The sequence below is a fragment of the Peromyscus maniculatus genome, chromosome 5, assembly GCF_049852395.1.
Source record: "Peromyscus maniculatus bairdii isolate BWxNUB_F1_BW_parent chromosome 5, HU_Pman_BW_mat_3.1, whole genome shotgun sequence".
Classification (NCBI taxonomy): domain Eukaryota; kingdom Metazoa; phylum Chordata; class Mammalia; order Rodentia; family Cricetidae; genus Peromyscus; species Peromyscus maniculatus.
In genome coordinates this window covers 54,009,843-54,032,384 of record NC_134856.1, presented here as the reverse complement: position 1 = coordinate 54,032,384, position 22,542 = coordinate 54,009,843, and the positions used below count along the sequence as shown (strand labels likewise).

The 22,542-nt window shown below is 50.9% G+C and overlaps 2 protein-coding genes, 1 long non-coding RNA gene and 1 pseudogene across 10 annotated transcripts in view; 1 reads left to right on the top strand and 3 right to left on the bottom strand.

Annotated features, from left to right (window-relative positions):
* Nucleotides 1-3,244: 3,244 nt before the first annotated feature.
* Nucleotides 3,245-3,874, bottom strand: LOC102904994 (cofilin-1 pseudogene; annotated as a pseudogene).
* Nucleotides 3,875-6,931: 3,057 nt separating this feature from the next.
* LOC143273327 (uncharacterized) lies at nucleotides 6,932-8,804 on the bottom strand. Its single transcript, XR_013051339.1, has 3 exons — nucleotides 8,718-8,804; nucleotides 8,003-8,107; nucleotides 6,932-7,226 (listed from the first exon to the last, which is right to left on the bottom strand). It is a non-coding gene; the product is annotated as an uncharacterized LOC143273327 (long non-coding RNA).
* On the top strand, nucleotides 8,554-18,139 carry Gins2 (GINS complex subunit 2). Its single transcript, XM_006990155.4, has 5 exons — nucleotides 8,554-9,121; nucleotides 9,208-9,322; nucleotides 13,513-13,612; nucleotides 17,238-17,364; nucleotides 17,668-18,139. Exons 1-5 carry the CDS (start codon nucleotides 9,032-9,034, stop codon nucleotides 17,791-17,793), a joined length of 558 nt encoding a protein of 185 aa, XP_006990217.1. The 5' UTR covers nucleotides 8,554-9,031; the 3' UTR covers nucleotides 17,794-18,139.
* A 2,170-nt stretch (nucleotides 18,140-20,309) lies between these two features.
* The window catches only part of Gse1 (Gse1 coiled-coil protein), a 357,639-nt gene continuing 355,406 nt past the window's right edge, over nucleotides 20,310-22,542 (bottom strand). For all 8 annotated transcript variants that reach the window (XM_016008431.3, XM_016008430.3, XM_016008433.3 and 5 more), the window contains 2 exons: nucleotides 21,603-21,706; nucleotides 20,310-21,140 (listed from right to left, as the gene is read on the bottom strand). In XM_016008431.3, coding sequence (XP_015863917.1) covers nucleotides 21,006-21,140; nucleotides 21,603-21,706 — 239 coding nt within the window. In that variant the 3' untranslated portion in view covers nucleotides 20,310-21,005. The remainder of the gene's footprint in view (nucleotides 21,141-21,602; nucleotides 21,707-22,542) is intronic.

Here is a 22,542-nt window from a genome sequence, read left to right as displayed (position 1 = left end):
GTAATTTTTTAATGACAGCAGCAGATGGTAAAAAGACACAAGAGTGTATTCACACCATGTCGGAGCCGTGTGAGAGCGCCTGGCCCAGCCAGAATGTGCACGGTGGGGCTGTCGTGATGGCTCCCCCGACAAACCCAGAAGGCGGGCCAGCTGCAGGCAGGAACAGGCCGCAGGGAGGGGTAGGACACACTGCCAGGCTGCACACAGCCACAGGTGGATGGCAAATACCTGTGGCCACCTGGTGGGATCTAGAGACTGTGCGCTGGCTCCTCCAGACATGGCATTACATTACTTGGAGCACTGGGCTCCAGGTACCCACGGCTCCCAAAGGCTGGCCTCATGGTAGCTCATCTGCTCCTTATGCCCAATGCTGATGCAATATGTTGCACCTCTGACTCCATCCACGTCAAATTCCTGCAGAAGTGTAGATAGCAGCTGGGCATGGTGGCTTATGCCTCTAGTCCCCACACTTGGGAGGCAGAAGCTTCAAGTTTGAGGCAAGCCTGGGCTACATAGTGAGTGAGTTGCAGGCCAGTCTTGGTTACAGACTCCCTCAAAAAAAAAAAAAAAAAGTTAAGACTGGGCTTGGTGGCACATGCCTTTAAACTCCAGCAGAGGCTAGAGGATCTCTATGAGTTTGAGGGCAGCCTGCTCTACAAATCGAGTTCCAGGACAGCCAGCTAGGGCTGTTACACAGAGGAAACCCTGTTTTTAAAAAGTAAATAAATGAATTAAATGTAGATAGTGTCATGCTGCATATCCTATACTCCTGTAATCATTGGGCTTCCAAGGTCAGTTTCAAGTTTTGCTTTAATTAAAAACACTCCCCTGCCCTCCCGATCCATTTATTTACTCTGTGTGTGTATATGGGGGGGGGGGTGCCTGCCATCCTCAGTGTGGAGACCAGAGAACAACTTTGTGGAGTGTGTCCTCTCTTTTCACCTTTAGGTAGGTACTGGGGTTTGGATTCTGGCTGCCTGCCTTGCACAGCAAGCCCTTTTTTATCCACTAAGCCATCTGGATAAGCCAATGCCAAGTTTTATTTATTTGTTTGTTTTTGAGACAGGGTCACATCTATTCCAGGCTAGCCTCAAACTTGCTATGTAGCTGAGGATGCCTTTGAACTTCTGACCCCCTACCTCCACCTCCAGAGCACTGGGATCACAAGCGTGTGCCTCCAGTCTCAGGGAGGACTTGCCTGTTCTTCTTGAGATTAGGTTGGAGTTGTGGAAGTCGTGGATTGTGAGGGGAGGAAGGTCGGGAAGTAGAGCGTCCATTAAGGGTGACATCAAAGACATCTGTCGCTGCTCACTGCTGGAGGTCACACTGCAGAGTGACAGCTTTCCCACCACTTTGACCTTTGGAGGGAAGCCCCCAAGAACAGCTACACTGACAGGGTGGGCATCAGGAGATGGCTCCCAGGGGAGGGGGTCCTGTACGCCACTCAGAAGTGATTGTCTTGAACAGTCCTTCATTGTTCATCCCCCGTGATAGTGTGATCCTTGGTATCTTACACTTGGGCTTATTATCTAACAGCAATTACTGTTTCCGCTCAAGTAGGTCTGGCTTTCCCAGGAGCAAATTCTGCTGAGTTCTGTGTCCCTGCAGCATGCGCCCAGCAGAGGGCTTGTGTGGGTCTCATCTCATCCAGGGACCAGACCCTCCCAGCTGCCCAGACCTGTAATCTCCTCCCTTTTGTTTTCCTCTCCCTCTTATTTTCCCCTCCTTCTCTCCGTTCCCTTGGTCCCTTTCTCCTCTCCTTGGTTCCTTTGTTCTTAAGATAGTGGCTTACTTTTGAAAAGTATAAATTTTATAAACTCAAGATCCATTTGCTTTTGGGATACCATCTTACAAGGACTCCAATTTGCAATAAGGTTCGTTAAGGAAGGGAATGGCTCAGTTGCCTTTAGCCTACTGGCTATGGGTGGGTTAGGACTTCTGTTGTTCTTTTCTATGTCGAACACACAGATTGCAAGCCCAGTGCCACTTTGAGATCTTTGGCAGCAGTTAACTCTGCAGCTCACACACAATTGAGCCTGTATGATAGTGAGTATTCAGAGACGGGTAATACCTGGGGGGCGCTCACCAACCTAAGACAGAGCGCCTGTGTGGCCTGGGCAGGCATCTCCATGACGGGTAAGGTGACCTACTGACGTCCCATGCAAACTAAGTCAGAAGCTCATTTTCTAGTAAAAGGGGGACCTGTAGGGTCCTGGCCCCTGTTTTGGGTAACTGTTGCCTTGCTTGCTAACCTTGACCTTGATATCCTCCCTATGCTAATTCTCTGCCAGGGTTCCACCTTCCTGAATGCTTAAGGGAAGTTCTTTGTCTGTGTATCCTGCATAATTGGCGTTAACAGTTTAGATGCAAGATTGTAAAACATTGGTAGCGAACTTCAGCCCTCTGGGGTTCTCCCACTGTGCTGTAAGCCTGTGTTTATGACCTCCTCTGTTCTTCAATAAACGGCATTTGGGGGGAAAAAAAAAGATAGTGGCTTACTGTGTGGCCTGAACTTTTAATCCTCCTGTTTCTGCCTCTTGAGTGCTGGGGTGATAGGCATTCACTACCTTACCTAACTTCATTCTCCAAGGAAGACTCGTTCCATATCCTGGAGAACAGTGGAGCCAAGCGCTGGTGTTCTTGGCCCTCTAGTGGACAGAGAGGAAACTGCACTGAAGAGTTGCCCCACCCCAGTTCACCCTGTTCACAACTGCCAAGTCAAACACCTTTTGAGTATGTGCAATTCAGCAACTTCTAGTAAATTTACAGAGCTGTGTAACCATTACCATCCACCAATTCTAGAACAATTCTATCACAACCTCCAACAAAGAGTGAGTACCATTAACACCATCAACAGTCTTTTGTTGTTGTTGTTAATTGGCCTTTTTTAAATTTATTTTTTCAATTGAAGCTCCCTTACTGGTCCTGCTTCCATGAGCGGCCAAGAACAAGGGGAAGTGGAGGGCAACCAACTGGTGCAAGGAGGGTCCTTTCCACATCTCATTACACACAGAACTAAACAGACAAGCACAGAGTCAATATTGTGTTTAGACGTTGACAGCATTGGATGGGGGCGGGGCATGAGGAGTAGGGGCGTCCTTAAAAAAAGCAGGCTCCCCCCAGACTGGGTGCCTGGGAAGGGACTTGGTCTGCTTCAACCCAAGAGGAATCAGAAGATAAAAGCAGTTTGGAAAGCCTAGAACCATCAGGGTGGCAGGAGCAGGATGGTCCCGGGGGTGGGGGTAGGGGACATTTGGCAACTGGGGTGAAGGGATTACCCTCCCCCTGCTGGGATCCCCCCAGCCCCTCCAGTCTGGCAGGAAAAGGGCAGCCTGCAACACCCATGAGCAGGTCTGGGGCTGCTAGACTCTCCAGGCAGGGGGCTGGAGGCGGCTCCCAAAGGTTTGCCCTCCAGAGAGATCACAGCGCTGCCACCTAGTTTTTCTGCCAGGGTGCAGCGTCCTTGACCGCCTTGTAGCAGTCTTGCTTGTGATTCGTACTTGATTCCCATCAGCTTCTTGAAGGCATCCTTGGAGCTGGCATAGATCATTTTGTTCTTAAGGAGTGCACTCTCAGAGGCCCAGAAGACAAACACCAGGTCCTCCTTCTTGCTCTCCTTGGTCTGGTAGGTTGCATCATAGAGAGCATAGCGGCAGTCCTTGTCTGGCAGCATCTTGACAAAAGTGGTGTGGGGGTCGTCCACAGTCTGCCCCACATCTCCTACCAGGATCTCCTTGCCCTCCTCCAGGATGATGTTCTTGTCCTCACTCAGGCAGAAGAGCACTGCCTTCTTGCCTTTCTTCACTTCTGGCGTTGAAGACTTGTGCACTTTCATGTCACTGAACACGTTGACGACACCATTGGAGACAGCCACACCAGAGCCACAACGGAAGCAGACAGGAGACAGGGAGAGCTACAGAAGAACTGAACCGCGAAGCTGCTGCCGGGATCTGACTGAACCCCACAAACAGTTTTATTTTCCCTTCCTCACTCCTGACAACTATGAATCTTTCTGTTGCTAGGGACCTGCCTGTTGTGGACACGTCGTTGAAGGAAATCATACTGCACAGACTTCTGTGTCTGGTTGCTGCTGCTTTTTTATCATTTTATCTTCTGTGTAAGCGTTTTGCCTGCCCATATGCCAGTGTACCACATGTGTGCCCGGTGCCCATGGAGGCCGGAAAAGGGCTTTGGTTCCTCCAGAACTGTAGTTACAGATGGCTGTCAATCACCATGTGGGTGCTGGAATCAAACCCAGGTCCTCGGGAAGAACATAACCGCTGAACCGTCTCTCCAGTCCTGTGTGTGGATTTTTTCTTTCCTACTCAACATCTCAGGTTTTAGGTTTTGTGTATGTTGCTTGTTTTTGTGTGTAGCTATGTTTGTATGCGTGCAGGTGCATGTAAACATGTGCACACATGTGGAGACCAAAGAACAACCCGGTGCCACTTCTCAAATGCTGCCCACCTTGTTTGCTTTTGAGAGAGGGTCTCTCATTAGCCTGGAGCTTGCCTCAAGTCATCTAGGATGCCAGTCTAGTGAGAAACAGGGATCTGCCTACCTCTGCCTTCCCAGAGCTGTGATTTCCAGTGTGTGCCACACCTGGCTGCTGCTGTTGTTGTTGTTTTGAGACAGTGTCTTACTATGTAGTCCTGGCTGTCCTGGAACTCACTATGCAGACCAGGCTGGCCTTAACTCACAGAAATCTGCCTGCCTCTGCTTCCCAAGTGCCTGGATTAAAGATGAGCACCACCATACCTGGTCCTCATGATTGTATAGCAAACGCGTTATCAACGGAGCCATTATGGAGACACCATGGAGGTTTTTTGGTTTGTTTGTTTTATTTTTTAAAATTAATTTGTGTTTTTGTGGATATTTTTCCTGCATATGTTATGTCTATGTACCACTCGCCAGCCTGGTTCCCACAGAGGTCAGAAGAGGGGCCATCTGGTTCCCTGGAACTGGAGTTAGAAACAGTTGTGGGCCATTTGAGTGCTAGAAATCAAACCATGGTCATCTACAAAAACAAGTGCTCTTGCTGGGCCGTGGTGGTGCACACCTTTAATCCCAGCACTAGGGAGACAGAGGCAAGAGGATCTCCCTGAGTTCAAGGCCAGCCTGGTCTACAGAGCGAGTTCCAGGACAGGCTCCAAACCTACACAGAGAAACCTTGTCTCAAGAAACCAAATAAATAAATAAATAAGTAAATAAATAAATAAGTGCTCTTAACCGCTGAGCTATCTCTCCAGCCCCTGATTTTGGTATTTGTTTTTTTTTATTGTTGTTTTTTTAATAATTTATTTTTTTATGTGCATTCATGTTTTGCCTGTGTGTATGTCTGGGTAAAGGTGTTGGATCCCCTGAAACTGGAGTTACAGGCAGTTGTGAGCTGCCATGTGGATGCCGGGAATTGGACCCAGGTTCTCTGGAAGAGCAGCCAGTGCTCTGAACCGCTGAGTCGGCTCTCCAGGCCCTCTCTGATTGCCTTTGCATATCTCATGATGTATCCCTGGCTGGCCTGGAACTTTATATGTAGACGAGGCTGGCCTTGAACCCAGAGAGGTCTGCTTGCCTCTGTCTCCCCAGCACTGGGATTACCAAAGATGTGTACCACTGTGCCAGGCTTATTGTTTATTTGTTTGTTTTTGATACAGGGTCTTACTACATAACTCAGGCTGGTCTGGGACTAGCTATGTAGCCTAGAATGGCTTTCAGTTCACAGTCCTCCTGCCTCAGCCTCCGGTGTGCTGGGATTGCAGGCATGTGCTGAACCAGCATCGTGTTTGGGGGTTTATCTGTGCCCCGATGTGTAGTGGCTGCTTTGGGTTGAGTATTATCCTCGTCATGGGTTAGCCACTCTGTCTCCCTCTGTGTATCTGCTGCCATAAGTTGGTCGCACCTGCATTTTGGGTCTTATGAAACTCACTGCGACAGAGAGACACAGGTGAAGCATCCTGGCACCACCACTGTGTAGTGCATAAAGTGCATGCAGTCTCATCCATGCCCCACCAGAAGCCCGGTGGCCACTCAGTGACACTGCCTCCGTCTTACAGGAAAAGACATCCTACCTGTCTGCTCTCCGACCGGCCCTCCTCTCCATCTCCCGGCCCCATTGACTGCTCTCGGACCGGCCCTCCTCTCCATCTCCCGGCCCCACTGCCTGCTCTCCATCTCCCGGCCCCACTGCCTGCTCTCCGACCGGCCCTCCTCTCCATCTCCCGGCCCCACTGACTGCTCTCGGGCCGGCCCTCCGTTCCATCTCCCGGCCCCACTGCCTGCTCTCGGGCCGGCCCTCCGCTCCATCTCCCGGCCCCACTGACTGCTCTCGGACCGGTCCTCCTCTCCATCTCCCGGCCCCACTGACTGCTCTCGGACCGGCCCTCCTCTCCATCTCCCGGCTCCACTGACTGCTCTCGGGCCGGCCCTCCGCTCCAACTCCCGGCCCCACTGCCTGCTCTCGGACCGGCCCTCCTCTCCATCTCCCAGCCCCACTGCCCGCTCTTGGACCAGCCCTCCTCTCCATCTCCCGGCCCCACTGACTGCTCTCGGACAGGTCCTCCTCTCCATCTCCCAGCCCCACTGCCTGCTCTCCGACCGACCCTCCTCTCCATCTCCCGGCCCCACTCTCTACAGTACTTTCTTTGCCTTTGCTCTTTTAGAGACTGTGCAAAGCAGGAAGCGAAGCGCAGCCAACTTGGGAACACAAATATTTGCCAGTCAAGAAAACACTCCTCTGTCAATCAAAACCCAGACAAGCTGGCACACAGACTCTGGAGGAGCGGGAGGCAGCTTCTGTTTTGGCATGGTCCAGGTGGCTGATGGCTTCTCCCGTGAATGCACCCCAAGCTTCTTCCATCCTCAAAAGAAGATGCGGGAACCGAGGCTCCGAGTAGCCACTCAGCATCCAGTGACCTTTATTTCTTCTGAGAATATTCGTGTGAATTCATAACCTCATGAAGGGGACAGAGGGTTTGCAAGCGACAACTTTCAACACAGAGAAGCAGCAGGCAGCCTTCCAGGCCATGGGGGTGGGTGGAGCTTAAGCATGGCTTTATTACAGCTTTCTAGGGTCCCTGCAGGGAGCAGGGTACAGCCCAGTCAGGGGCCCCAGCTGAGATGGAGCAAATTTTCTGCCTGGCTACAGAAACCCAGGCTGCACCTCCTTTCTGCTGCGGGTCTGTGTGCGTTTTGCTGGGATGGAATCCAGATGTCTTCGTTTTCTACTGCTGTGATAAGACACCATGAACAACTCAAATTATAAAAGCAAGTATTTAATGTGGGGTTCATATGAGGGTTAGAGTCTGTGGCCATCACAGAGGAGAGCATGGCAGCAAGTGGGCAGGCAAGGCGCTGGGGCAGCAGCAGAGAGCTTCCATCCTCATCCACAAGCACAGGGCAGAGAGAGCACGCTAGGCATGGTGGGGCTTTTGAAACCTTAAAGTCCACACCTAGTATCACACCTCCTCCAACAAAGCCACACCTCCTAATCCTTTCCAAACAGTTCCACCAAATGGGGGGTGTGGGGATGGGTACAGAAGTTGGGGGGGACTAAGGATTCAAGTCTATGAGCCTAGGGGGGCCCATTCTCATTCATACCACTGCAGCAGGACCCTGCGTGTATGTGGGAGGTAACTGTTCCATCACAGAGGTACACCCCCACCCTTGGGTTTCTTTATTTTTGAGATAGTAAATGCTGCATGGCTCAGGCTGGCCCCCACTGAGACCCTCTGCTTCCACCTCTGAAATGCTGAGATAGATTACACCTCACATCTGGACCTCCTGGTGAGGGGTTTCAAACTCGGATCCAGCCCCTCTTGCCCTTACCAGTTGTAGACTAACCTCTCCCTGTGGGCTACCCTGGTCTGCTGCCACCCTGACGGAGTCACCCAGTTTATAGGGCTTATTATAGTTCAGCTGTTCTCACCAGACTCCTGACTCAAAACTCCCCTGCAGGGCCATATTAACATGGAGACTTTCAGGGGTTTGAGTGTGGCTGGCTCACCTAGGTTCTCTGTACAGAAGGCTTGAGGGCATTAGGTTCTGGGGTGTAGCTCAGTGGAAGAGGGTGTGCTTAGCATTTTTGAGGACTAGGGTTCAATTTTCACAACTGCAACGATAAAACGTTTGCGAAGCTATGATTCCGGGTCCTGTCCCAATGGATCTGAATGGAACAGACAGGGAAGTTGCATTTTCATTGCTTTTTAACCCATGTTCATAAAGGGCAAAGACTGTAAAATTAAAGGGAAGACCCTTCCCTCATGATGGTGTCTGTGTGGACCTATTAGCCATGTCCCAGCACCCGGAGCTGAGTTTGGGATGAATGTGTTTATTCCTGAATCTGCGCCTAGCTCAGGTGAAGACAAGGTCCCAAACATCTACCCTTTTAGAGCGGAGGCAGGCAAGTGACTTGAGTTTGCGGCCAGAGGCCGCAAAGGAGCGGATTGCCCCAGGTGCACCGCCTCCTGCGGGCCGATACGGAAAGGGACGGGCACAGGAGGGGCGAGGCCATAGGGAGGAGGGGCGGGGCCAGAGGCGGGGCCGTGCTTCAGGGGCGGGGCCATGGGCGTGACGGGCGGGCAAGAGGAGGAGCCGTGTGCGGCCTGAGGAGGGGGCAGGTCCGGAGACTAATGAAGAAGAGGGGGCAGGGCTAGCGGCGGGGCCTGGAGAGGATAAAGACGCAGCAGGGGCGGGCTAGCAGGGGAGTAGCTGTAACTCACGAGACCGGTGAAACAAGAATTAAGCACGGAGCCCGCGGACAGGAAAGGGTACGGGTAATCCGTAGAAGGGCGTGGCCATATTATAATTCTGGGCAGGGCTTGAGTGCAGCCTCGCTCTGACCGACCAATCTGCGGGCTCGTACCAGCTGCGGATTCCTCCCGAGGCTGCTAAGATTGCAACGTCTCTATAGGTCGCCGCAGGCCGTCTTCCGGTCGGGGGGCGGGCCCCTCGCGGTGGCGGGAAAGCCGCGGCCCAGGCGGGGCATCAGCGACGCGGAGGGGTGGGCACGGACCTGTAGCGCGTACTCTTCATCATGGACGCAGCCGAGGTGGAGTTTTTGGCGGAGAAGGAACTGGTGACCATCATCCCGAACTTCAGTCTGGACAAGATCTACCTGATCGGGGTGAGCCGGACGGGCCGGGGCTGCGGCCGTGGGGTCACGGACAGGTCACCGCTCCTTGCCACCTGTGATCTGCGTTGTCCTTGCAGGGGGACCTGGGGCCCTTCAACCCCGGCTTACCCGTGGAAGTGCCCCTGTGGCTGGCCATTAACCTGAAACAGAGACAGAAGTGCCGTCTGCTACCTCCGGAGTGGATGGATGTGGGTGAGCATTCCCGGGCCCGGTGGGCGGGCGTGTCCCTGATCTGCCCCCTTCCTGGCTCCCGGACAGCCGACATCAGTAGCTGTTCCAGTGGCTCGTTGGTGTGTAGTGTTGTGATGCTTCTAGTTCCTATTTGGATTTTAGGTGTTTAGCCTTAAAATCAAAGATGTGGGCCCGGCGAGATGGCTCAGTGGGTAAGGGCACTTACAAGCAAAGCCTAAGAGCCTGAGTTCGATCCCCAAAATCTACCGCGGGAGGAGAGAACGGGAGGAGTCCCACCGTTGTCCCTTGACTTTCCTATGCATTCGACTGCTCACAATAATAATACATTTTAATTTAAAAGTGGAGTAGAGATTCAACTTTTTTTTTGTTTTGTTTTGTTTTGTTTTGTTTTTCGAGACAGGGTTTCTCTGTATAGCTTTGCCCCTTTCCTGGAACTCACTTGGTAGCCCAGGCTGGCCTCGAACTCATAGAGATCCACCTGGCTCTGCCTCCCGAGTGCTGGGATTAAAGGCGTGAGCCACCACCGCCCGGCTGAGATTCAACTTTTAAACAAGCATTTTAAAATTTTTCTTAGTGTTTTTTTGTTTTGTTTTAATTTTCGAGACAGAGTTTCACTGTGTAGCCCTGCTGTCCTAGAACTCATTCTGTAGACCAGGCTGGCCTCGAACTCAGGAGAGATCCGACAACTTTTGTTTTAATTAAGTATCAGTCAGCATGCTGGGAAATTCTGTTACAAAGACTGTGAAAATAGTGTGTCACTGTGTGGTTAGTTTTGTCAAACTGATACAAACTCAGGTCACCTGGGAAGAGGGGACCTCAACTGAGAAATTACCTCCATCCTACCGGCCTGTGAGCATGTCTGTGGGGCATTTCCTTGGTTAATGATTGATATGGCAGGGCCCAGCCCACTATGGGTGTTGTCAACCCTGGGCAGGGGGTGCTGAGTCTGTAAGAAGGCAAGGCAGTCAGCAGCCTCCTTCCGTGGTTCCTGTCTCTGTTCCTGTCCATCACAGCGATGGACTGTGATCAGGCCAAATAAACTCCTTCCTCCCCAACTTGGGCAATGGTATTTATCATGGCAACAGAAAAGCAAATTAGGACAGTCACCCCACAATGGGATATTATCCAGCCATGTAAAGGAATGGGCTTCTGATCCATGCTACAAGGTGGATGAACCTGGAAAATCGGATGTTGAATAAAGAAGCCAAGCACAAAAGACTAGAGACTGTATGATTCTGTTCATATGAACAGACAGAACTGGTCAGAACTATAGGTACAGAATAGTGACTGCTTAGGTAATGGGGTCTTGAGAGGGGATGGAGGGTTTATTTTTTTTAGGGGGGGTGGTAATCTGAAATTTAATTGATGGTTGCATAACTCTTTGTTAAAAACACTTTGTACAGTTGGAGTCAGAAGTGTGTGGTAGATTCAAGATGCCTGTGAAGATGTTAGAGAAAAGAAGTCAACCATGAGCCTTTGCAGTCTTTTCTCCTTTTTTTAATTGGTGGGAGAGAGGTATATAGAGTTTGAAGATCCCCAGTGAGCTTGGCTAGAGTCACCTGAGAAGACCTAGAAGAAAAGGCTTAGTCATGGTTCGTTTTGTTATCAACTTGACAGACACACTTGGGAACAAGCACCCTCACTTGAGACATCACCTCCATTAGACTGGCCTGTGGGCATGTCTGTTGGGCAATTTCTTGATGGATGTAGGAGGGTCCAGCCCACTGTGAGCGGTGCCACCCCTAGGCCCATAGTCCTATCCTGTATAAGCAAGCAAACTGAGCCAGCCAATAAACAGTCTTCCCTTGTGGTTCCTGTTGAGTCCCTGCCCTGACTCCCTTCGATGGTGGACTTTGATAAGTAAGCCAAATAAACCTTCTCATCCCCAGTTTATTTTTGGTCATGGTGTTCATCATGGCAAAGGGAAGCAAATGGGCAGGCTATTCAAACCAGGATAGTTAGAGGTGCTTGAACTTTACCTGTATAAAGGAGTGGATGACTCTGATAGTCCTGAAACTGGGGAGCCCAGTTCCTGTGCCTCAGGAGGGCACCCTCTAGGCCTGAATCCATTAGAGACCCGTTACTAGTTTCAGCTGGCCCAGGCCAAGGTTAGAGAGACTGCAGAGTTCTGGGCTTTTGTTGTCCAGGTGAGGAGCAGTTGGATGGTGCTGGTGTCGGGAGCCCACGCAGGAGGCCTGTCTGCTCTGGGACTTCATGTCCCTAGAATGATGTCATGTGCTCTGCTTCTCTGGTGGATGTGTGGTTTGCAGCTGACCTTCTGACCACCTTGTTCTCCTGCCTAAGTGCTCCCTCTGTGAGTACTCTATGCCTCTCTGCTCACCCGTTCTGCAGGTATTTGGGTTACTTGCCATTTATAATTTTTTTTTATATGTATGGGTCATGTGCATCACATGCATACAGTGCCTTTAGAGACCAAAAGAATATCTCTGATCCCCTGGAGCTGGGGTTATGAGCTGCTGCATGAGTGCTCTCCTCTGTAGGAGTAGCAAGTACTCTGAATTGCTGAGCCATCTCTCCAACCCCCTATTTCCTAGTTTTAAAAATCATCATCGTGGAATACCACAAATGTAATTAATATCATGAATGTAATTTAAAAAATAAAATATAAAAAAGTCATCATTGTGTCTGTGTGTCTGCACATGTGCCACGGCACACACGTGAGCAGAGGACAGCTTGTTGGGGAGTCATTTCTGCTCCATACTTGCTATGTAGTTAAGAATGGGCTTAAACTGCTAATCCTCCTGCCTCCATCTCCCATGTTGCTGGGTTATTTTTCTTAGGCAGATAGATACCGCCTGTTGGGGACTTGGGCCACAGGACAGATGATGCTTAAGTTTTAAGAAGCTGCCAGCCAGTCCTGCTGAGTGTTGAAACATTAGAATTCCAGAGAAATGTAGATGAGATCGCATTGTCCCAAATCCTGGCCAGAGGGTTGGCATTGCCCGTCTTCCTGATTGGTGAAGACATTGAACAGATGTGCTTTGTTAGATGATTCAAGGGTAGAAAGTAAAATAATCCCGTGCAGGGGTTCAGTTCAGTGGCAGACTGCCTGCCTGGCGTGCATGAAGTGTGCAGGAAGAATCGAATCACTGCTTTCATGGAGGTGGGCTGAGGCTGCTTGTAGCTGGCCTGGATGCTTTCTAGGGAGCGGTAGCAGGCTATCATGATGGTCTGTGTGGAGGAGGAAAAAGAAGAGATGGTGCTAAGGCATGCCCAGCTGTGGCTGGAGGCTCAGCTCTTCTTAGATGGAATCACTGTTTGCTGAGATTGGCAGAGCACAGGGCAATGAGGGGGCCCAGGGTGTGGTCTGAGCCTGCCATCTTGGGGATGCTGGATTGCTGTCCAGGTGCAAGTCATGTGAACAGTGGGACATAGAGGCAGGAGTTGGAGAAGTACTCCATGTGTGCTGGGTCTCCACTTGGGCAGGATGAAGTGGCTGGAGTTTGAGCCTAGGGTGTGGAGAGGACTCACCCACTGAGCTCTGGACCCCAGCACTGAGAGGTCACAGGGAATTGGCTACAGGCACTAGTAAAGGGAAGTTAGGTCAGAAGAAGGTTCAGGGGTAGTGGTGACATCAGACGCAGCATCCTTCCTGATAGGTGCTTGCAAGACATCTAGTCTAAGGTACGAATACCCCACATTGTTTTTATGCACTGCACGTGCTTACTGGCCATGTAGGCAATACCAGTGCCTAGTCAGATTGTAAGATTAAAAATGTTTCCTTGGGGCTGGAGAGATGGCTTAGTGGTTAAGAGCACTGGCTGCTCTTCCAGAGGTCCTGAGTTCAATTCCCAGCAGCCACATGGTGGCTCAACCATCTGTAATGGGACCTGATGCCCTCTTCTAGCATGCAGGCATACATACAGACAGAACACTAATATATATATATATATATATATATATATATATATATATATATATATATATATATATCGACAAATTTCAAAACAAAAAACATTTTCTCAGCTGGGAGGAGTGGCACACGCCTTTAATCCCAGCACTCTGGAGGCAGAAGCAGATGGATCTCTGAGTTCAAGGCCAGTCTGGTCTACAGAGCAAGTGCCAGGACAGCCAGGGCTACACAGAGAAACCCTGTCTTGAAAAACAAAACAAAATGCGTTTTCTCTTTGTTATGGTGATAGTGAAACGCACTAACCTCTATGTTTCAGAGAAACTGGAACAGTTGCGAGATCAGGAGCGGAAGGAGGAGACATTCACCCCAGTGCCCAGCCCACACTACATGGAGATCACCAAGCTCTTGCTGAATCAGTGAGTCGGCCCACGAGGCAGTGCATGCCCTCATATAGGTGACCTGAAGGAGGTGTCTGTCTCCATGCAGGGGGACTAGGCTATCTCTCTGTTCTCTCCTGTTCCTTCTCTCCCCACCTTGGATTCTGTACATTCCAGGCCTGTCACTTGTCACTGGATTGCAATGTAGCCACTGTCACTCCATAGAGCAACAGTCTTTTCTGTAATTGCACATTAGTCCGACTGAAAGTGTATGGATCTGGGTTCCCTGTGTGTCACACGAGTGGCCAAGGGCCTCATGTGGGCCTTGGTCTTGAGCTATAGAGATGTGCCCTGGCAAGCTCTGGGTTTGTGCACCCACATCTGCCCCAGCTCTCTGTCTTCTGGATCCTTCCTCATGTGGTGGCCAGGTTGCTTGGTGCTGCCCTGTCTGCAGCTTCTAGCTTCAGTCTTAGGTCCGGTGCTCAGAGCAGTCACAGCTGGCAGGTGTCCCCGCCCCCTTCATTCACAGCCCTCCTTAGCTCTCTCTGTAGGTTTATGATCCCCGGGGATCTGCAGACCAGGTTTTGTTTGTTTGCTATGGGGTCGTGCTAGATTGCTTAAATTGGTCCTGAGCTCCGGGCTTTAGTGGTCCTCCTGCCCCAGCTCCTCCTGGCCTAGTAGTGTCTGCAGAGCTCTGCCCTGGCATTTGCTACAGTACAGTTTTGTCGTCTTCTGTCTGGCTGTGCCATTCTGCAGCCTGTACTAGATGGGCAGGGACTGTCCCCACCCAGGCCTCAGAAAGGATTGTTGACTGCAAGCGGTGGATGCTCAAAGGTAACTTAGCGAGCATCCAGCTAGACTGTACCTCTCAGCTGGTTCCAGAGCAGAACTGCGCGGCCCTCTCGAGCAGCTGGACAGTAGGGACGTGTGTCACTGCTTTGTCTAAAGGCGAACTCAGGAGGGATGGGAGGCTGAGGCTCACTCATTCCTTCCTACAATATACTTACTGTTCTGAACATGGTCACATGGGCCTGGGTTCCTATTTGGGTAGGGAAACAACGTGACCCTGTGAACTGGTCATGAAACTGCTGCACCATCAGGGCCTTTGGGAGTCCTTGGGGGCACAGCAAGGCGGGGGGGGGGGGGGGGGGGGCAGAGAAAGCATTTAAGGAACGCCAGCTTGAGCAGAGCAGCAGACCATCCTGAGGAGCAGGGAGAGGGCAGCAGAATGGGAGGAGCTGGAAGGTACTGTGGGTCCGTATGCTTGAGGGTATGAGGGGTACACGATGGGCCGTGGAGACACAGATTCTGTGGTGATTGGGAGGCCAAGGGAGGTGTGGTGTCTTCAGGGGTCTGAGAGAGACGGGTAGTCTAGGAAAGGAGAGAATCTGGATGCATGACTAGGAACCAGGCTGGTGCTACCAGTGTGGAGGACTGTTTCTTGACGTTCTGTGTATTATACGCTCTACCAAGAACCTTATTGTTGTCCGGGTGGGTGTGGTAGCACACTGTTAATTCCATCACTGGGTGGGGATGGAGGGTAGAGACAGATGAATCTCTGAGTGCCAGTTTGGTCTACTTTAGGAGTTCCAGGCCACCCAGAGCTATACAGTAAGATTGAGTCTTTTAAAACAACAACAAAAAAACAAAACCTTACTGTGTAATTTATTTAGTAAAGGAACCAAATTAAAATTTTTTTTAGCTGGACAGTGGTGGTGCACATCTCAGTACTCAGAGCCAGAGGCAGTCACATATCTGAATTCAAGGCCAGCCAGGGCTACATAGAGAAACCCAGGCTAGTGGGGGAAAAAGCAACAAAAAACCCCCCACAAAACTAAATAAAATATAATAAAAATAGAAATTTAAAAGGCCATTTCTTCTGTGGATACATTCAGAGGACACTTTCAGGAATTGGTTCTCTCCTCCTATCATGTGGGTTCCAGAGGTTGGATTCAGATTGTCGGGTTTTGCCAGATACCTTTACCTGCTGAGCCATCTCGATGGTCCAGGAACCCAGGTTTGCTTTGTTCTCTAGTTCACTTGATAAGGATCTGGAGTTCTTTGTCCTCTTCTTCTGTTCAGAGCGTAAGATCTGAACGCTTGTGTTCATAATTCAGTGCACTGCATACATTCTGTACTGCAGACCTGCCTACCTCTCCCGGGCTGACTGGCAGAGGGAGAGCACCTAGTGATGGGCTACATGAGTCCGTCTGCCTCTGTCTTGTGTGAACTGCTTTCTTCAAAGGCTGGCTTCAAGTATGTCGTAAAGGAGAGTTGTTACAACTGCTGACCTTAAACTCTCTGTAGACACCGGCTGCTTTGAGACTTTTCCTCTGCTCTGTGAGTTTGTAACCTGTGCTCCCCACAGCGGCAGTCCTGTCTCTCAGCCTTTTGTGAGGCCAGAGATGCACTTAAAGGGCTTGGCACAAAGCTTGCCCTCTTCTTTCCTGGTGGTGCTGGGTAGTGAGCCTACGTCACTGTAAAAACAGGGATCTGCTGAACTAGCCAGCCATGAGAGTTACACAGCACAGGATGTTGTTACCCTAAAGGGAGTGTCCCATTAGCCCAATTTTCCACTATTCTTTTAAAGACATATGTTTGTCTTTAATTACATGTGTATGTCTGTGCAAGGGTATATGCATGTGTGTGCCCAAGGAGACAAGAAGAGGGTATTGGAGCTCTTAGAGCTGGAATTACAGGGGATTATAGACCACCTCATGGAGGTTTCTGGGAACTGACTGAGTCCTTTGCAAGAGTAGTATGTGCTCTTAACTGCTGAACCATCTCTAGCCCCCTCCAAAGTGTTACTGTTTTGAAGATTGATTTTTATTGTGTCTGTGTGTCGGTGTCAGTATGTGCATGTGAGTGCATGTGGGTGCCCTGAGAGGCCAGAGGTATGGGATTACCTTGGACCTGAGGTTAGAGGTCATTTTGCCCCACCTGGCATGCTTGCTAGGAACCAAATTGTATCTCCCTACAAGAGCATTGTGTGTGCTAATTACTGAGCCATCTCTAGCCTGTGTTGTTGCTATGGAGTCTCACACTATACTCCATATCCAGGTATCCTCCTATCTCAGCTTCCCAAGAGCTGGGAGTATAGTCACCACTCCTGACTTTCAGTACTTCTTCACTTGGTTAGATCTGTCATTCTGTGTAGCCACTGACCATGGACAGTGAGCATGAATGAAAACACTGGGTGCCACGCTTACCTGCCCACATGCCAACCACTGAGGAAAGAACAGAGCCCAGTACCAAGTCTGTGCAAGGCTTTTTTCCCTTCCCTCTTTGAAACAGGGTCTCTAGCTGTGTATCTCAGCCTTGAACTTGTAGTTCTCCTGCCTCAACCTTCTGAATGCTAACGTTACAGCCATGAGCTGGCACCCCTGGTTCATCAAGCTTTATCTTTAAAGATTTGTTTGTGTGCATGTTTGGATGGGTCTGTGTCTGCCGCAGGTGTTTTGGGGGCCTGTGGTTTATAAGCAGTTGTGAGCTGCCTGATGGATGCCAGCAATGGGACTGGAATCCTCAGAAAGAGTGGCCGCACTAATTGCAGAGCTGTTTGGCCTGCCCCCAAGCTATGGTTTTGAAGTGGCGGCGGCCACTTCTGCCTTGTTGGGTAAGCTTACCAAGTGCCTCTGTCTGTTTTGCCTCTGTGTATCTTCAGTGCTTCTGACAACATCCCCAAAGCAGACACCATCCGGACACTCATCAAAGACCTCTGGGACACACGCATGGCCAAGCTCCGGGTGTCTGCTGACAGCTTTGTTCGGCAGCAGGAGGCACATGCCAAGGTACGCATGGCCCTCCTGTCCCCGCCTTGGGCCAGTGGGCACTGCCAGTCAGTGTGAATGCTTCCAGGGAGTCGTCAGGGCATCCTGCCTGCTCAGCCATGTAAGCAGGGATTTGAAGCTGTGCTTTGAGTAGCTCATGGGGACCTGGGGCATGGCTCTGGGTAGAGCTTGCCTGGTGTGCCAGGGCACTGGGCTTCATCCTCAGCACCCAGGAACAAACAACTCATTGGTGTATAAGCTTCTCTTCAGTTGAGTTTGGCTTTAAGGTCAGAATTTCCTCTGCCCCTTTGCTTTTGGTTTCAGCTGGATAACTTAACCCTGATGGAGATCAACACGAGCGGGGCCTTCCTCACCCAGGCACTTAATCACATGTACAAACTCCGCACAAGCCTCCAGCCCGCCGAGAGCACACAGTCTCAGGACTTCTAGCCACAGGCCTGCGGTGTGCAGACCCTTGCTGTCTGCTGCTGGCCAAGCTCTGGAAGCACGTGACGGTGGAGAGGGGGTGTGAACCCTGGTGGAAGCCGTGCGATGGCTACTCACTTCTGTCAGAACTCAGCAAGTTCAATTTCCATCGAGAGCTGAAGCCAGCGGCTCTCCTCTCGTGAGGAATGATTTCTCTAAGGAGCACGGGCTCCTTCCTCTGCACGCCATGCACAGCAACTGTTCAGGCCCGCTTAGTTCAGCGTCTTCAAGTTGGACCTGTGAAAGCTGCATGTAGTTGAGAATTGGGGGGGAGGGGTGGTGGTGCTAACATAAAAAGATCTTCCTCTTCTCGTGATTTAGAAGATTTTATTTTTTGGGATGTTGTCAGAAATTACAGCAATATATTCATAAATACCTAATTACTACATTCAACAAATAATATTACAATACAGTTAATTCAAACAAGTACACTTAGAACGGGTTTAATTTCACAGCATCTAAACTGCCCCCGAGTGACCGAGGCGCCCGCCCTCCCTCCTGCCTGGGTCCACTGCCCAAGCGAGCAGCGAGGCGTAGGGCACACACAAGCACAGAACCAGTGAGGTGCCGCCTCGGTCAAGGCAGCCTCTAGGGTTAAGCACTGGATCAGACAGTGGGGACAGGCTACGGCAAGTAGTGAAGTCAAAGCTTGAGTACTTGAGGGAGTACAGACTGCTGCTAAGTGGATAACGCACACCTCGGAGGTGCGAGCCTGCTGGGCGGGCCATCTCCATGCTGGGTCCTGGACGTCGGGGGGGGGGGGGGGGCGGGGGCAGGGAGATGTCTAGTTTGCAGTCCAGTTAACTGAGATCTGGCAGTGCTGTGAGCATGGCTGATTTCCCCAGTTAGGACAGGGCTCCTTGTAACCCTCTGGGTACCCCAGCAGTACAATCTGGTGTCATGGTACTAGTTGAAAGTCCCTAAGATACCATGCACTGAAGTGTTGACAGACCTATCTTAGTCGTATCAGTTTGGCTCTAATGATATGCAACAATTTTTTTTTAAAGATCTGATCAAACATGGAGCCATGGGATCTAACACTGGACTGTCCATCACAAGCTTGGTGAATTCCCACCCAGGACACAGGGCAACTATCCCTTGGAGGTCAAGTGGGAAGGCACAGTCAAGATCTGGGATTCTCATGTACATACTAATTTTACAGTCCATCCTGGAGCAGATCTGTAGTGGGGAAAGGCTGAAGAGACCTCTGGGGACTATGTGCGGTACCCGGAAGGGTGTGCTACGTTTTCAGCTACATCAGTGTCTCAGACTATGTGGGATGGGAGAAGTGTGTGTGTGGTAGAAGTGGCACTTGCCTGCCACTTTACTGGCTTGTACCTGGTTCTGATTGTCACTTTACTTGTGAGCACGGGAATATTCAGGGCTTCACAGGTAGGCAAGGGTGTTTGGAAGGGACATAGGCATTGCCAGGTCAGTGGCTCAGCTTGTGCCCCAGGCCGACCTGGGAAGTCATCTCCTGCGTTGGGTCACATACTCAGCCAGGGGAAGTCCTGTGAGATAATGGGAGGGGCTGTGTGTGCAGCCTTAAGTTATTATGGGGTCTACTTTTCCCAAAGCCATTACCAAGAAAGCAGATTAGCAGAAGCTTCCAGTCATCAGTATGGAGTTTCGCCTGGGATAGGAAGGAGCAGTAAGGTGTGAGCGCAAGCAGCATTTAATTGGGAACTTGGGTAACACTTTGTCCCAGGGCATGCAGCCTCTGCTCACCTGTAGACCATCCCCGACGGGTTGTAGGGCAGAGGCCTCGGCACCGCCTCTCTCCTGTTGCTCCCATGCCAAGGGAGGTACTTTTTGACTGCTGACAATACTGTGGCGCTTCTGTGTCTGAGTTTGCTAATAACTACAAGATTCTTGGCAGGGGGACAGAGCAAACTGGGGGGGGGGGGTAGGTGGGGGTGGCTGGTGGGGACCTGCCAGCAAGCTGTACAGCCATTGAGCCTGGTGGGCTCAGCCTCTTCTCATCCTCATGGAGTGACAGCCACAAGCTGACAGGAAGAGGTTCTCTTTCAAGTTAGTTGGTCAACCCTGACTGAGGAGTTGAAACTGGAAAAGGAGATTGCTCAGTACGGTACAGAGCTCTCCGCCACAGCTGTGCCTGTCACAGGAGCTCAGCTCCCACGGCTCTACCTCAAGTTCCTACTGCTTGTGGGTTACTCGTGATCTCATGGTCACAGCTGACTAGCCCAGGTGCCCCTCAGCCCTGCTGTATGGGATGCCGCACAGGTGAGCTCTTCTACTTTCTAAAACTTTAGCATTTTAATGTCCTGACCAGCAGCAGCACAAACACTAAAAGCAGGTTGTTTTTTTTTCCTTTAACCAGAAAAAAACAAAACCGAAAAAAAATAAAACAAAACAAAGGAAACCCCCAAACAGGAAAAACAAACAAAATTCCCCAAACCACATATTAAAAATGGCAGGCTTTTTATAACAATAATTAAAGTAATAAAAACATACAAAACTTTGTTTTTTTTTTTAATATATACACAGTACAAGGCTGAAGCACCTTTGACTTTTCTCTCAAAACGTATGTTTGTATGAAAACGCCACACGCAGCGGTAGCAATCCAGTGGGTGGGCTATCTGTGGACAGCTCCACTCATCTTCCCCAAGGAGAACAAGGTACCTTGCTTCGGGTGTGGGTTTGCCTCTTTAACCAAGAGCTGCTCCAGGGAGAAGCCTTGACTAGCTCGCGTGCTCCTAGGACGCGGGCGCAGGAAGGTGACTGATCTGAGCCCTTCGCTGTACACGCCCAGCCTTCTCAGCGCAAGTTCGTCTTACTCCTCCTTCCTGGAAGAGGCTAAGAACTCCCAGGGCCGCAGCAAGAGCGAGCTGGGCTCTCGTGGCACAGCAACACCAGAAACCACCAGCTGCCTCTCCTTCAGCCACATGCATGGTGGGCATCAGGGTAGGAGAAAGAACGTGGGGGAAGGAGGAGTAACGCCGCCAATCAGAGAGAGAGACTGGGTCTTAGCTGAGACAGGTGACTCGATGGAGTCAAGGCGACGTCCTTTCTGGAGCCTGGAATTCTTCGCTTCATGCATGGCACGTTCTCAATTTGTGAGCTTCAAACCTCCCAGTGAAAAATATTAAATATTCAAGGTAATAAAATAGATAATATTTCTATGCTATAGGTTCAGCCTAGTGCAAGGGAAACCGTCACCTCGGATATCCCTTAAAGTAGCCCCTAGGCCAGTGCATGGTGGGCAAGGCAAGGCACTTCCGTAAGTGGTCCAGCTCCGCCTGGAGCCGCTCCCGCTCCGAGACCATCTTCTGTTTCTGACTCCGAAGCTCCTGTGGAGAAGATGTGCATTAGCACGCCATTGGTCCGTACACCAGTGAGTGACCTGGAGACTGCTAGAATGATCTTCCAGCAACATGTACTCCTAGAGAACCAAACTCTAAGTCCCAGGTCTGACCAGCCCTGCACATGTCCCCGCTGCGTGGGGGTAGAGGGATACCTTAATGCCACAAGAGCTTTTGTGTGTGTGTATGTGTGGCCTTAGCTGGCCTGAAACTCTGATCCACCTGCCTCTGCCTCCCAAGTGCTGGGATTGAAGGCGTGCACCACCGCCCCGCAAAATCTTTTCATTTCTAAAACAGGATCTCACTATGTGGCCCAGGCTGGCTTCACACTCGCAGATCTGCCTGCCTCCTGGGATTAAAGCATGTGCTACCATGCCTGGCATTAAGTTTTGAATTCTTAGGAGCAGACTTCTCTGGGGGTGCCTGTAGAGAGCCCCACGCCTGACTCACCGCCATGCTGTGGGAGAGCTGCTCTGCAGCCAGGCTGAGGCTGTAGTTCTGGGCCTCCAGCCGCCGGCACTGTGTCTGCAACACCTGCCGCTCCAGGGTTTGCTCTGCAAAGACAAGAGGCGGCCATGCGTCATCTTTGTATGAGGCTGCGCGTCTTCAACTGTGCAGTGTGTTCTTAGCCGCACCACCTGACGCATCAAGATACCCCCACCTCAGTGCAGTGGGGGAAACCAGGTGGATTCATGGCCTTCAGATGTTGTTTGTTTGTTTTGAGACAGGGTTTCTCTGTAGTTTTGGTGCCTGTTCTGGAACTCGCTTTGGAGACCAGGCTGGCCTCTAACTCACAGAGATCCGCCTGGCTCTACCTTCCAAGTGCTGGGATTAAAGGTGTGCGCCACCACCGCCTGGCTCAGGTGTGTTTTTTAAGCCAAGATGGTGGTGGTGATAGTGGTGAGATTTTATGCTGTTAGGAAAGGGCCAGAGTAATTAGCGAATCTCTGCTTTACCAAGACACTCGACTACCAGAGTGCTTCAGTCAATGACCAATGACCACAACAGACTGACTTTACAAAGCTGGAACAACAAAACGGTCATCAAGGATGGAGCAATCAAAGTATGGAAAAGTCATCTCAAGAGGGGAAAATAAACCCGGCAGAGGAAAAGCTTAGGTTGTCTCAAGTTCACAACCAAGACAAGAGGCCGACCAGGCAGATCCCGGGTGATGCAGTAACAGTGGCAGGCATGCCTGTTCCCTGGGTCAGCTGTCGCTGCTGAGCACTGCTGGGACCCCTGTCAGGTGCTGACACAAGCACTCGGCCAAGCTCAAGCCCCACAGAGAGCCATGCTTGTGTTGCCATGGAGACCGAACTGCTGAGTTTGAGGGCCAATTCTCCCGTCCCAGGGATGGAGCGAACACCCTAACAGTTATTGTCGGGGAGTC